Consider the following 12,097-nt stretch of genomic DNA (forward strand, 5'->3'; position numbering starts at 1 on the left):
AGACAGAGAGAGAAAGGTCTTCCTTTTGCCGTTGGTTCACCCTCCAATGGCTGCCGCTGCAGCCGGCGCACCGCGCTGGTCCGATGGCAGGAGCCAGGATCCAGGTGCTTTTCCTGGTCTCCCATGGGGTGCAGGGCCCAAGCACCTGGGCCATCCTCCACTGCACTCCCTGGCCATAGCAGAGAGCTGGCCTGGAAGAGGGGCAACCGGGACAGAATCCGGCGCCCCAACCGGGACTAGAACCCGGTGTGCCGGCGCCGCAAGGTGGAGGATTAGCCTATTGAGCCACGGCGCCGGCTAGGAATGAATACATTTTAAAAACATTTTTATATACATTATAAGTGAAAGACTGATTAGCAAGACACTTATCTAGGCTTCACAGAACATTAATTTTTTTAAAAATGTTTATTTTTTACCTACTTGAAAGGCAGCAGAAAGAGTGAGTGAGAGAGAGAGATTTTTCCATCTAACTGGTTTATTCCTCAAATGCCTTTACAATAGCCACGGCTGGGTAGGCTGAAGTCAGAAGCCCAGAACATCATCCATGTCTCACATGGGGGTGGTAGGAGCCCGAGTACCTAAGCCACCACCTGCTACCTCCCAGAATGCATTAGCAGGAAGCTGGGATGGAGGCACAGCAGCCAGGACTCAAACCAGGCACTCCAAATTGGGATTTGGGCATCCCAACCTGCAGTTCCACCAGATGCACCACAATGGCCTCCCCAATAATATTTTTAATAATCAACTAACTTGTCTGTATATTTATGGGAAAAATTCAGCCATAGGTAATCAGTGACTTAATCTACACCATGTTTCAGTCAATATTATAAAAACTATAAATCCAAGCTGAAAAACATCTAAGACCTTTGAAGAGTCCTGTTTACTAATGAAAACAAGTTATATATTCTTCTACAATTTATAAAACATTTTTCTTTGTCTTCTCTATTTTGATTCTAATAAAAACCATTGCATACAAAGAATGCTTCACAGTGAATTCACAATCATCAGAGAACATACGCAACAGCAGTACACTAGGTGATCTAATTTCTCACTTGTGGGGGCCGGTGCTGTGGCGTAGTGGGTAAAGCCACCACCTGCAGTGCTGGTACCCCATATGGGCTTTGGTTTGCTCCACTTCTGATCCAGCTCTCTGCTATGGCCTGGGAAGGCAGTAGAAGATGGCCCAAGTCCTTGGGCCCCTGCAACCACATGGGAGAACCGGAAGAAGCTCCTGGCTTCGGATCGGCACAGCTCCAACTGTTGAGGCCAGTTAGGGAGTGAACCAGTGGATGAAAGACCTCTCTCTATCTCTCTCTCTGCCTCTCTGTGTAACTTTTTCAAATAAAGAATCTTTAAAAAAAATTATTTGTGGCCTCTAACTATTTGATACTTTTCACTGAAGAATTAATCCACTGAATATTTTGCTTAGAGTACTATTAAAATGGTACCCCTATGGCTGGTGCCGCAGCTCACTAGGCTAATCCTCCACCTGCGGCACCGGCACCCCAGGTTCTAGTTCCAGTTGGGGTGCCGGATTCTGTCCCGGTTGCTCCTCTTCCAGTCCAGCTCTCTGCTGTGTCCCAAGAGTGCCGTGGAGGATGGCCCAGGTCCTTGGGCCCTGCACCCACACTGGAGACCAGGAGAAGCACCTGGCTCCTGGCTTCGGATTGGCACAGCGCGACAGCCGCAACGCACCAGCCATAGTGGCCACTTGGGGGGTGAACCAATGGAAAAAGGAAGACCTTTCTCTCTGTCTCTCTCTCTCACTAACTCTGCCTGTCCAAAGAAAAAATGGTGCCCCTATACATTCACTAGGTGCAGTAAGTAGTAGTTAGTGTAGTAAGTAGTTAGTGTAAGTTTACGATGAAATTAAGTCTTATATGAAATTAAGTCTTATAAAGTGAGAGAATGTATTAAATGAAAATGTATTAATACATGGGTATTTATAAATCTAGAAATACAGTCATGCTGCTATCAACTGCTGAACAGAAGTGTTGATAAGAAGAGTGAGGATCTCCAAAATAATTCAAAATGTAGGAAGTTTATGTTCCTGCATGATGGAAGCACTGGAACCTAAATGACTCGAGGGCAGTGGAATGTGAGCTTCAGAAAAGAGGAATAAAGTCCTACGGTGGGTAGGAGGCAGAGGAGAACATCTGCAGTGAATGGATCCTAAAGATTTCCTGGAGCAGGTGGCACTTGAGCTGGACGTTGAAAGATAAGTAATATTTAGATACCAGGGACAGCGGGATGGGAAAAGAGAACAGACTCAGATCCAAAGATGGGAGTTATAGGGATGCTTCATTCTAACTAAAACTTAGGAAGCAAGCGAGCAAGGATTAGAAAAATGAGTTAGATTCAAAGTCAAGCTCTTGGAGAGTAAGGATGAGTTTATAATTGACTCCAGTGACCTTCAAGCTTCTCAGTTTTATGACTCCTTAAATTCTTGAAAATTGTTGACAGGAGCCGGTTCTTATGTTCTAGTGGGTTAAAGCCGCCACCTGCAATGCCCACATCCCATATGGGTGTAGGTTTGGATTCTGGCTGCTCCACTTCCAATCCAGCTTCCTGCTAATGGCCTGGGAAAAGCAGCAGAGGATGGCCCAAGTGCTTGGGCCTCTGAACCTATGTGGAAGACCCAGAAGAACCTCTGGGCTCCTGGCTTCTGCTGGGCTCAGCCCTAGCTGTTGTGGCTATTTGGGAGTGAACCACCAAATGGAAGATCTCTCTTTCTCTAACTGTGCCTTTCAAGTAAATAAAAATAAATCTTGTTAAAAAAAATTGTTGACAATACCAAAAAACTTTGGTATATGGGTTTTATCTGTTGATACTATAAATCAGAAATTTAAAAAACATTTTATTCACTTTAAAATAAAAACTAACCCAATTACATACTAATAGTATTTTATGAAAATAAAATTTTTAAAACACAACAAATATATTTATGTTTAAAACTTTTTAAACTTATTTTAAAATTTATTTGAAAGAAAAGAGAGGCAGAGGGAGAGGCAGAGAGAGATCTTCCATCCACTAGTTCATTCCCCATAACAGTCAGGACTGGGTAGGCCAAAGCCCAGAGCCTGGAATTTAATCCAGGTCTCTCATGTGGCTGGCAGGGACCCAAGAACTTGAGCCATCATCTGCTGCTTCCCAGAGTGGGGCATGAACAGGAAGCCAGAATCAGGAATAACGCCAGGGCTTGAACTCATTTACTTGCATATGGGATGCAGGTGTCACAAGTGGCATCTGAACCCGTGTGCCAAATGTTCACCTTCCCCTCCCACAAGTGATATTTAGTGAGAAGATTAAAATTCCGCACATTGAGTTAATGTCTGTCTTATATCTCAATTCTCTCCCAATCAGCTTCGGCATTCAATCTCTATGGTGATCTGTTGTGGTCAAAGTTGATGAGGAAAACCTGGCCTCACACAGACCTGCAGTTGGCAAAGGGAGGACTCCTGAGGCCCTCTGACACGCTAGAAGAATGAATGCTTATGTAGCAAGGCAGCGCGCAGTACCTGGGGCTTCCTGAACAGAGACCTGACCAAATCAAACTTAGAGAAAATTAATTGAGAAGTATATGGAGGGTCATTTTATTTTTAAAATCTGAAGGTATTTCTCTTTCCCTATCCCTCCAAGTCATTTTAATTATAAAAGAAAAAAAAAACTCATGCCATGAAAGCATAGATGCAGATGCTCAAATACAACTCAGCTTACCTTTTCCTCCTTCTAGTAGTTTCTTAACAGAAAGCCTTGGAAGCGGCTCAGCCTGCAGTGCAGACACTTTGGAGGCTGGAAGACTTCTTCTGCTATGGAGCAAAGTCTGGAGGATGAGACAGTCCTCCAGCTGTTTCAGCAGCAGCTTCCAGTACTCAGTGTCAAGGGAAAGGGCCTCCCAGGAATCAGTGAGCGCCTCCCAATCAGTACCCAAAGCTGTTTGGGAAAACTAACAGAAAGTACACTGGTGATTCTCTGGCAAGGATGAAAATCGCATGAACTTGAATTGGCTTTGAACTTGAAGGCTTTTGGACAGAAGGATGCATCACAAAGCAACATACAGAGGTTGTTTCACAAAAACTACTACTGGCCTGGATGAAACGTGAGCCTCAGAAGGAAGGATACTGGGGTAAGGCATTTACACGGAGCCCTGCGGTAATGACCCAATTTGGCCAGTGTACATTTCAGAGTCTTGTGTCCCATCATGGCAAGGGCCAGTTTTTCCTGTGGGTACCAATCAGGACAGTTTTTCCTGTGGGTACCTCTTCAGGATGTACCTGTCACCTTACAAAAGTATCTGAAATTTCCTATCAGTATAAACATAGTAATCTGGTGACACTAAATGTAACCTTTAATTACTGACACTGGTAAGTGAATCACTGCACACTCAGGTGTCTCACCAACTTAAAGTAACATCTTCCTAGAAAAAAATCATTTGACCCACCACAAAATACATGGTGTGTTAGTTTTTTCCTTAGAAAAAATTGCATCCTCGAGATGAGGAAAAGCCACAAAGCAGCTATGAATAGAAACCTTACATTGCAACCACTCAATTCTAGCTGTATGGAAGGGAAGATAATCATAGAAGTTTATAACTAGAACAAAGGCAAGAAGTAATACAGTCTAACCCTGACCTCCTGTGGATGAAGAACCCAAAGCCAGGAGACTCATTCTACAGGGACTCATGACAACTGGCAGAAAGCCAGTTCTCCGAGTGGCAGCTTCAGCACTTCTCCCTCACGCCAGGGGCCCAGCTGAAGTCAAGTAAGTATAGCATCTGAACATACAAGTTAAGGGCAGCTCCCTTCTTCTCCCTCCCAAAAAAGTCTCAACAAATAACAAATGATTGGACATATACCCGAAATTCTAGATGTTTCATAATCTTGAAGATAAGCAGGCTTTCAGAAAAGGAAAGCGTGGCTTGGGAGACTGGATGGATACAGATCTAAGCTGCTCCTTCCCCCACTTACTTTTTTCTCTGCCATATTGTTCGATATCTGTGCAGCAACAGAATGCCCAACATGTGCAGATAACAGAGCAGCTCCATTGTTCTCAGACTGAATACAGGCCATGCGCATCTGCTGCCACCAAGGGGAAACAGACTGGGAATCCCACGTCTCATCAATGGCCACTACAAGGATAGGGAGCAAATTCAAAACAAACTCTTACATGGTTGATTTTTTTTTTTGCCTAAACTTTCATGTTGAACATGTTAACTTTATATTTCTGAATGAACTGGAAAATAAATCCATAATCTATTTTATTCAGACCATTTATATTCCATATATTTGTGCTCTGTTAGTCATCCTATTTCTGAATCAGTATTAAATCCCTACCTGTAATTTTTTCATCATTACTGAAAACTAAGATTATTTCAAAATAACACACTATTGTTTTGATAATCATACCAAAAATAAGAAAAATGTTACCTTAACCTTAACCAGAAACCACTCGATTTTCCTTACTAAAAAATGTATTAATCACTTCACAAAATATAAGGTTAATGACACAAAATGTAAATTTAATTTTCTTAAAGTATACCTCAAATGCATTAAGTGCTTTCTATTAAAACATGAAAGAATCTCTATGGGGAAATGATTTCTATTCTATAGTATATTTTTGTTAAGAAAACTACCCTCCCTCCTGTTTTTGTGGTATTTCAAATATTATACTTTGTTCTGAAGAGCAGCAACCCAAAGCTGGAGACTGCTGAGCCCCCACACTCTCCAGTGTCCTACCTTTCATCTTACTCAGGAGGGACAGCATTGTATGAAGACAGCAGACAGACTGCGGTTTATCCAAAATATCTTTTTCCTTAGAAAGCCAAACACTCAGGAGTAGAGACTGAAAGCAAATTAAATCTCTGTAAGTCTAAAAACGTATTCAGCATGGACACAATGATGCACTTTTCTAGAGAACTCCTGTGTATACAAATGGAGCAACCTTTTGGGTTGGAAAATAGGTGGCTGGGGGCCAGCACTGTGACGTAGCAGACTGTCTCTGTCTGTGGCACTGGCATCCCATATAGGTGCCTGTTCATGTCCTGGCTGCTTCACTTCCAATCCAGATCTCTGCTATGCTATACTGGGAAAGCAGAAGAGGATGGCCCAAGTGCTTGGGCCCCTGCACCCATGTGGAAGACCCGGAAGAAGCTCCTGGACCAGTTCCAACCACTGTGGCCAGTTGGGGAGTGAACCAGTGGATGGAAGACCTTTCTCTGTCTCTCCCTCCCTTTGTTACGTACCTCTGCCTGTCAAATAAAACAAACAAACAAACAAAAAACAAAAGAAGTGATTGGTTGTTAGATAAAATAATGTGTTGGTAAAACAAGAGACCTGTCTACCTAAGGGTCTACATTAATTGTTGGACTGTTTCCATCTCTTTTTTTTAAGACAGCACATCTTTTTTAATTAATTGATTAATTTTATATTTTATTTGAAAGGCAGAAAGAGGGAGAGATAGAGAGATAGATATATCAATCTTCCATCAACTAGTTTACTCCCCAAATGCCCACAACAGCCAAGGCTGAGCCAGGACTCAGAACTCATTCTGGATCTCTCACGTGCATGGCAGGAATCCAAGTACTTGGGTCATCACCCAGGGTACATATAAGGAGGCAGCTGGACTGCAAGCAGGGGTAGCTGGGACTCAAACCAGGCACCCTGATAGGGGATGTGAGTGTCCCAAGAGGTGATTTAATCTCTGCCACACACCCACTCCTTCAACTCTTCTTTGAGGTAAACACTGCTTTCTAATTCGACCTTCTACTAAGTAACTTATTACCAGAAAGGATACCACTATGTGAGCATGGATTCTCTGTAGACTGATGAGGGGTCAGCCAGTGAGCTATAGGTTGGACTGGAGAGAAAAGGAGGACCCGGAGCTTGGATCTTGCCCTTGCCTTGTCTGTCTCTCTGCCTCTCAAATAAAATAAATTCTTTAAAAAATGAAAAGGGAACAAAAAATACTATTCTATTAAATATAGTGATTGCAAACTTCTCTGATCATTTTTTTTTGAAGGTTCTATGATAAAAGACAAGTGCAGGGAAGAACAGCATCCAGCAACTAAATCTTACCAGTAAGAGCTGAGGGCTAAGTCCAGCTGACTCCAAAGCATGACACATATCCTCAGTGGAGCTTTCTCCATGTAAACACTTCCAAAAAAAGAAACTGCCTAGTAGAACAAAACTCAAACACATTAGCCTATGATAACTTACCACTGGGACTAATAATCTTCCTACATTGCAATCTAGACTTCCAGGGGAGTAAAACAGCATGAGAGAAGACAAAATAAGGGTTCAATTTGCTTACAGAGCAGAAAGCAATTCATTTCACTTCTAATATTATAGCTTTAATATACTTACAAATAAGATACAATTTGCATGACATAGTGCATATATACCAAAATTACCTTGTGTTGGCCAAACAATATACATTAAATTCTTCAGTTAATTTAATTTCAAAACAAAATGCATCACTGAGATGCTGAATATTTCTATCAGGCTTCTAGAAGTGGGAGGATACGTAAGTAGTTTATTATTTCACCTACCTAAAGCCACATATTCCTCTTCACTTATCTTTTTTACATTGAGCACATCTTTCTCATATTCTAAATGTTCCAGGAATGTTTTTACAGGCAACACACCATCCTTATCATCAGAAAATCTCACAGTAGTCCTGATGCTCTCTTGCTTATATTTCTCTAATAATGTCTGGAGCTTGAGCAGCTCCTTTTCATCAAGCCTTAGTAACAAAGCCAAGTCCTTAAAAATAGAAAAAAAAAATTCTGATCAGACTGTGTCTTTTTCTACACATCCACATGTATCAACCCCATTATCTGAACTGAAATTCAAAGCTGTAAGCAAAGCATGGCTTTTTAAATTAATGCAATAGCTACAATGCACTCTGTTTAAAATTCTGTATTTCATGAGTGGGAGGTTACTTAAATAAGACAAACTGATTTCAAAACACTACCTACTACCAAAGTACCACTTTAGGACCTTCTTCAGTTTCTTACTCTTGTAAAAGGTTGGAATTTTTAAGAAACATAATATTACATAATCAGAATAAAGATTAAGACATTTATCAACTACAGTTCTTGTCACTGTGAGGAAACTAAGGAACTATTTGAACTTATATGTTTATTTAATAAGCAAAATATTCTAAACACTATATAATAAAAATATGAGAATACAATTATTATTATATCTACAAATATAAACATATGACTCTCAGAGATTCTAAGACTGAAAAGTCACAGACAGAACCTACCAGCCTTTCAAGCTATTTTCACACACCATTTATGCAGAAACATCTCTTGACACTACTAAATTAGGGACACGTATACACATACACATGCACACTCAAAGACCATAAATTTCCCACAGCAAGCAAATTTTTTCCCCCCATGGAACTTAAGCCATATTCTTAAACAAGAGGAGTGTCATTTATTTATTTACTTTAAGATATTGTTTTTTAAACAAGAAGTAAACCACGAAATGCTATAAAACAATACTAGTAGTTCCATATACTAAACTTAAATGTGATTTCTTTCAAATGTGAAAAATAAACTTCTTCAGATCCAAATTTTAGTTTTACATGCACAAAATTACCTATTCAGCCTAGAGCCAGATGCATATTTTTGAAGCATCCAAATGGTCTTACTAGCAAAATATAATTTTAATTCTTAAAAAGTACTTTTAAAAAATCAATCTGCCAATTGATTCTTACAGCTTCATAATTGTTCTAAATTTGCATACTATACAGGATCGGTCAAGTGGAAATTAATCCTACAGGGGATTATTAATTATGTATATTCAACTCTCTTTGGCAGGATGTACACATGGGAATTTAGATGTTAAGAGAAAATTAGGCAGTGAAGAATCTGTGAAGTGTTTAGGCAATTCTGTGGATGTCACTTAACCAACTTGGACCTTCCTATTGCTTAAAACTATTTTATACTATGCTAAAGTAGATAGAAAACCAAAAGACTCTTAAAAACTTAACTCTTTTATCATTTATAATGGCTGGAGACTATCATGCACAGATTGTTAAAATGCTATATAAAGGTCATATAAAATCCCAAAGGCAAAAAAGAAGATAGAGTCCATTACAAAGAGAAAGTCTCTCACTTTTTCTAAAATTTTATTCATATGTATGTATATTTAACATGAAATGCTTCTCAAATATTCTAGATAATTTAAAAAAAAAAAACATTATCAGTGACTTGACAAGCCACTAACTCATGCTAACAATCCTCCTTTAGTTAAAGACAACCTAACCAGTATCACAGAGGAACTGGAGGAGAGAGGACACTATTTGTCCCTATTCCCCACTCAGCAGAACTTCAGGTTTCTGTATGAAAATCTAGAATTCTCCTCAGATGCAAACAATACTGCACTGTAATATGATTGCCAGGGGCTGTCACTCTATGTTTTGCAGAATAAGTTACAATGTTATAAGAACATTTCATATAATTATTTAAATACTTTGATGTAAAATATTTTAAAAAGGTATTTCATCTCAGTACACGAAAGAGGAAGCTGCACAAGCTTGATAACACAGAAAAACAGGTGTGTACTGTTTTGAAAAATCATTTGCTTTTCTTTAAAAAAACTAACTAAATAAAAAAAAAGGGGCTGGCGCTGTGGCTCAGTGGGTTAACACCCTGGCCTGAAGCGCCGGCATCCCATATGGACGCTGGTTCGAGACCTGACTGCTCCACTTCCTGTCCAGCTCTCTGCTATGGCCAGGGAAAGCAGTGGAAGATGGCCCAAGTCCTTGGGCCCCTGCACCTATGTGGGAGACCAGGAGGAAGCTCCTGGCTCCTGGCTTCGGATCGGCACAGCTCCGGCCATTGCAGCCATCTGGGGAGTGACCCATCGGATGGAAGACCTCTCTCTCTCTCTGGCTCTCCTCTCTCTGTTTAACACTGACTCTCAAATAAATAATAAAATAAAATCTTAAAAAAAAAAAGAAAAAAAGCATTTGCTTTCTTTATAGTTTTTTTTAATTCAGTTTACTACAAGCCTCATCCAAAAAAAAAGTTGTTTTATAAGAAGTAACCTAAAAAATGAGTTGAATAAAAGCAAATGATTCTAGATTAGTAAAAATGGATTGACAATAAAATTTAATATTCTTGTGCAAATAATATACATTTAGCAGTAGCAAGGAACAAAGATTCAACAGAGGATCTTGTAAAGAAAATACACCTTTAAGCTTTTAGGAAAAACCTCTTTACTACTGATTTAAAATCTAAAAACAACCAAAGAGATTATTTTATGTAAAACTATACAGCTAAAATTTCGGTTACTCACATTATCAGAGAATGGTGTGTCCGAATGAAAATCAAGGGAATTTAATTGACTGACAGATTCATAAAGATGCAGCAATTTCAGCTTATTAGCACAAAACTGTAGCAATCCTTCATCAACAGACTCAAGCTCTAAAAAGCAGAGGCAAAAATATTTTAAAGATACATTTAACACTCATAGGTAGGCTTTTCTTTCATTAAATCTCTTACTACTACATAACCTTCTGATGTTTTGCTACACTAAATATTGGGGTATCTTAGCCTATACCACATTTTGAAAGCAAAGATAATCTTTCCATTACTGCGAAAAATCTAACTTTCTAAATGAAATAAGATGCTTCATAGTACAAGGGGAAAAAAAGAAAACAAGGAAAGCAGAAATATTTTTGTCTAATACTCAAATTTAAAGCTAAAAAATTAAAGCTTTAAAATTAAATGATCTGGGAACACCTCAAAAATATTCTCCCTTACATAAAACTCATTTGCTGAATATTATACTCATACCAACGATATGCAAATACAAAGTTGCTTGGCTCTTCTTATTGTGGAGGTCAAAGAAGGCACAACTCTGAAGCCGTCATTGTGGTGTAGTGGGGTAAACCACCACTTGCAACACCAGCATCCCAGATGAACACTGGTACAAGCCCTGGATACTCTGTTTCAGATCCCAGCTGCCTACCAATGCACCTGGGAAAGCAGCAGAAAATGGCCCATGTACTTGGGCCCCTGCTCCCAACACTGGAGACTGGGACGAATTCCAGACTCTTAGCTTTGGCCTGACCCAGCCCTGATCATTGTGGCCATTTGGAGAGTTAATCAGAAGATGCAAATATCTCTCTCTCTCTGCCTTTCAAATAAATAAATAAATAAACCTTAAAAAAGATTAGACAATAAAAACTCCCTATTTTTTTTTGGAAGGCAGAGAGAGAGTAAGTGAGTGAGCACATGAGCACACTTCCATCTGCTGCTTCATTCCCCAAATGCTCAAAGTGGCTGGGGCCAAGTCAAGGCCAGGAAAACAGAACGCAATCTAGATCTCACACGTGGGTGACAGGAACCCAATCACTTGAGCCATCACTTGCTGCCTCCTAAGATCTGCATTACAAGGAACCTAGAGGCAGGAGCTGGAGCTAGGAATCAAACTAGGCTAAACGTTATTGCTCTGCAAAGAGATGTTATTTATGATACAATAATATGGAATACTGTCCAAATTCTTATCACTGTAATAAAACAGCATAAAAATCCTTATAATTTTTAGAAATTTCATTTATGGGTAGACCTTGAGATTGTGATGATTTTTTACAAAACTACAATAATGGTATTTGGTTTACTCATTGTTATAGGATCATTGTAAAAATCATCATAAGATTACTGTTCATTTAACAAACTTTGATAATTTGTTAAGGCCTTTTTTAAAATTTCCATTTATTTATTTATTTTCACTTACTTGAAAGGCAGAATAAGAGACAGAGTGAGAGAGAGACATCTTTAGTTCACAGGTTCACTCCTCAAATGCCTGCAATAGAAAGGACTGGGCCAGGCCAAAACCAGGAGACTGGAACTCTATGCAGGTCTCTCACTTGAGTGGCTGGGCCCAAGAATCTGGGCCATCATCTGCTGCTTCTTAAGATGCATTATTAAGTAGCTGGATTGGAAGTGGAGTAGCCAGGACTTAAACTGGCATCCCAGGTGGTGAGTTAACTTGCTCTGCCACAATGCCTGCCCCATATCATGCTTTTTAAAAGATGTATATGAGTGAAACTGATATCTTGGAATTTGATTATTGTT

At 39.6% G+C, this 12,097-nt stretch overlaps 1 protein-coding gene across 4 annotated transcripts in view; it reads right to left on the reverse strand.

The window, feature by feature from the left end:
* The window catches only part of RAB3GAP2 (RAB3 GTPase activating non-catalytic protein subunit 2), a 104,123-nt gene that overhangs the window by 19,221 nt on the left and 72,805 nt on the right, over positions 1–12,097 (reverse strand). For all 4 annotated transcript variants that reach the window (XM_051820585.3, XM_051820588.3, XM_089312214.1 and 1 more), the window contains 6 exons: positions 10,314–10,441; positions 7,547–7,760; positions 7,074–7,171; positions 5,736–5,841; positions 4,968–5,128; positions 3,718–3,946 (listed from right to left, as the gene is read on the reverse strand). In XM_051820585.3, coding sequence (XP_051676545.1) covers positions 3,718–3,946; positions 4,968–5,128; positions 5,736–5,841; positions 7,074–7,171; positions 7,547–7,760; positions 10,314–10,441 — 936 coding nt within the window. The remainder of the gene's footprint in view (positions 1–3,717; positions 3,947–4,967; positions 5,129–5,735; positions 5,842–7,073; positions 7,172–7,546; positions 7,761–10,313; positions 10,442–12,097) is intronic.

Source organism: Oryctolagus cuniculus, chromosome 13 (genome assembly GCF_051225735.1).
Source record: "Oryctolagus cuniculus isolate XC-2025 breed Fujian yellow rabbit chromosome 13, ASM5122573v1, whole genome shotgun sequence".
Lineage (NCBI taxonomy): Eukaryota > Metazoa > Chordata > Mammalia > Lagomorpha > Leporidae > Oryctolagus > Oryctolagus cuniculus.